The sequence below is a fragment of the Pseudomyrmex gracilis genome, unplaced genomic scaffold (assembly GCF_002006095.1).
Source record: "Pseudomyrmex gracilis isolate BER0280 unplaced genomic scaffold, ASM200609v1 scaffold_19, whole genome shotgun sequence".
Classification (NCBI taxonomy): domain Eukaryota; kingdom Metazoa; phylum Arthropoda; class Insecta; order Hymenoptera; family Formicidae; genus Pseudomyrmex; species Pseudomyrmex gracilis.
The window spans coordinates 203,779-206,619 of record NW_018020603.1 but is presented as its reverse complement, the minus strand read 5'-3'; the positions used below and the strand labels follow the sequence as shown (position 1 = coordinate 206,619).

General features: G+C 38.8%; 1 protein-coding gene across 6 annotated transcripts in view; it reads left to right on the top strand.

The window, feature by feature from the left end:
* LOC109851686 (putative DNA helicase Ino80) overlaps positions 1-2,344 on the top strand; it is a 16,751-nt gene extending 14,407 nt beyond the window's left edge. For all 6 annotated transcript variants that reach the window (XM_020422010.1, XM_020422006.1, XM_020422009.1 and 3 more), the window contains one exon: positions 903-2,344. In XM_020422010.1, coding sequence (XP_020277599.1) covers positions 903-1,327 — 425 coding nt within the window. In that variant the 3' untranslated portion in view covers positions 1,328-2,344. The remainder of the gene's footprint in view (positions 1-902) is intronic.
* The last annotated feature ends 497 nt before the right edge of the window (positions 2,345-2,841 follow it).

The following is a 2,841-nucleotide window of genomic DNA, read 5'->3' as shown; positions in this document are numbered from 1 at the left end:
AATACAATATAAAGTATAATATTATAAATATATAATATAAATTACATGTATAATATGTATTATTTAATGTTATATATAATATAAATTACAGTCACGTTATTTTCACGTGTTGTTTTTCTACTCTTTCCTGTCACGTGACTTTAGATACGTTTTTAATTTTCTCTACATATACGACGAACTGTCTCAAAAAAATTGCTTTTCATTATTTACTCTCTCGATCTTACCGATTCGATTCGACTCGATCAACCAACCAACCAATCGGCAACGCGGAAAAGAGGCAACAATAGGTGCGATATATTCGACTCCAAACGCGCACTTCTCGGTCCAAATTTTAATATAGGATTGTTTTTTTTTTCTTTTTTTAAGCTTGAAGTGCGCACTATAACGCACGCAAGTGTATAGAATCGATACTTTTCTCTCGGAGGTTGATCCCCGATAATTGTGGGCGGATCGTTCCTCTCTTATTTAACACTTCACGGTATAACACGAACCTCAAATTTTCTCTCTTCCTCTCTCTTTTTTTTCCTCTCTTGTTTTTCGGGAGATATCGATGTGAATAACTGATCAACTGGTTTAACCAGTCGAACGTGAACTCTCGCATAGCGTGCCCGCATCTGCCCTCTCGTAATATCATAAACATTACAATTACGTTTATCCCGGCAATGTCTAATTGTCGCAATTAGCGCTCGTTTTAGCGAATAAATTTTAAATCGCGCATTTCTAATTTAGATTAAGCATCAATATTGTGCGTTAAACATTAACGTTCGCAAAATCGGTTAAAATTAAACTCTATAATGGGAAATTTCTCTCGTTCTCATTGTTTGTCGATAGAAAGTCATACGCAGCGGCGAAAGTTTTATCAGAATCATCTAGAACGAAAGAGACGCTTTCTTATGTTACAGGGATGCACGTTTCCGATTCTGCCGACGGGGACGGTCCTAGCACGGTGGGTCCTATGGGTCCGGTTGGTTCTCTGATGCCGCTGTCACGTGGCGGTATGGCGGGAATTCGGCGGGGTCCTGGCAGACCGCGATTGAGACCTAGCGGGCCGGGACATCAGGGATACCGCACGCCCGGTCATCATCACGGGAAGAAGATTCAACGGCCACTTCCGGTGCCGGTCAGATCCCATCAGACGAGTGTCGGTCAGCAGAAAGCTTCGTCGTCGCAGCAACGTCACAGCTCTTCGGCGACCGGCTCGTCGTCCGCGGCCGCAAATTCGACGTCGTTGTTGACGTCCGGCTCGTCGTCGTCCTCCTCCTCCTCCACAGAATCACGTCCGTTTGGATATTACACGCAGCAGCAACCGCGCGCGGGATCGTCGTAGCTCTACGGGGGAGAAGCGAGTCGACTTCGGGTTCTGCTCGAACACAGTTAACGAGATCTCGCTTTTAGGTATTTCAGCACTTGAATGTCACGGTCTCAATTGAATTGTGTATTTATTGTGTATCGTAAGAGTTTTGAATTTTCCGTCAGTAGGTTGTTCCCTACGCGTAGGCTCAAGCGTGCAATACCGGAACGAAATTTTATCGCTCATTCTTGTGTCGCTCTCGTCTCGCGTTCAAAATTGTGTCCGCACGTGTGAAAGAAAAAAATAGCGTTTCGACATTTTGCGGTCAAGATAATTGTTACGATCTCGCGATTGAAAAGAAAAAAAGAAAAATACGTTGCGATCGTAACACGAAGTGTACGACTGTAATTTATTTTGTTTATTTGTGACATATGGAGAAAAATAGATTCAGAGAACGGGGGAGGTATATACATGTCGAACATTTAAAAACTGTCTTACATAAATCTCTACTAGGTACTTAATTTGATACTTGACTTCGCGACTAAAAGTCATCTTTTTCGGTTTTGCAGCGATTTAGTCCGACGTTCATCATTCGCGGCGGGGGTGAAACGAATAGATTCTTCTGATCAATGATCGATTATTTTCGCGCGCGACGCGTGGTTACCACGCGTGTAGCTGTTGATTTTTATTTTAAGTGTACGATTACGTTCACGACGTGTCGTCGAATTCTGACGACGATCATGGATACATCATATATTTTCGGCGAAATTATGAAAATACAGATTAAAAAAATTAATCACGTAAAAAAAAAAAAAAAAATAAATCATACAAAAAAAAAAAAAGAGAACGGAAAGGTGTTCTTATACGTTTGCCTTTCTCTTCTTTTTTCTCATTCATCGCACTCTCAGCGCCATTGTACATTGTCATTAACGATTATTCCGTCACTAGACTCGACTAGCCGATATTTTTTATGCATGTTATGAAATGTCGTTAGACCAATTCAATTTGTAAAAGAATAGTATTTATATTAGCAATAAAATGATAAAAATTTAATCGTCATGAATATATATATATATATATATATATATATATATATACACATATATATATATGTTTGCTATGTTTCATCATCATGGACGTTACGCAGAAGATTCCTGATATATTTTTTCTTTTCTCTCAACAAATATATTGTATATATATTTTTATTGTATAAAAGTAGCATCGATAAAACAAAAACCGAGTTTCCAAATACAAAAATACAAAAGTATACAAAAAAAGTATTAAATATTGTTTTTAATGTTTTTAAAACTTTTTAATTTTTTAATTCTCAAAAACCAAAAAAGTTTCTCCAATTTATATCAAGTCTCCGTTGTTTCCTTTTGCGAGTCAGAAAAACTTGCGGATTGAAATTCTTCGAATTTCTCCGATTACAATATTTGCGGATAAATTTTAATTTCCGCAAAGGTTTTTTGTCGACTTCCGAGAAATATGCAAACGACCGCCGGTCTCTCCGGGAATGAGCTTGGCGAGAGGATGAGGAGAACGTGGGG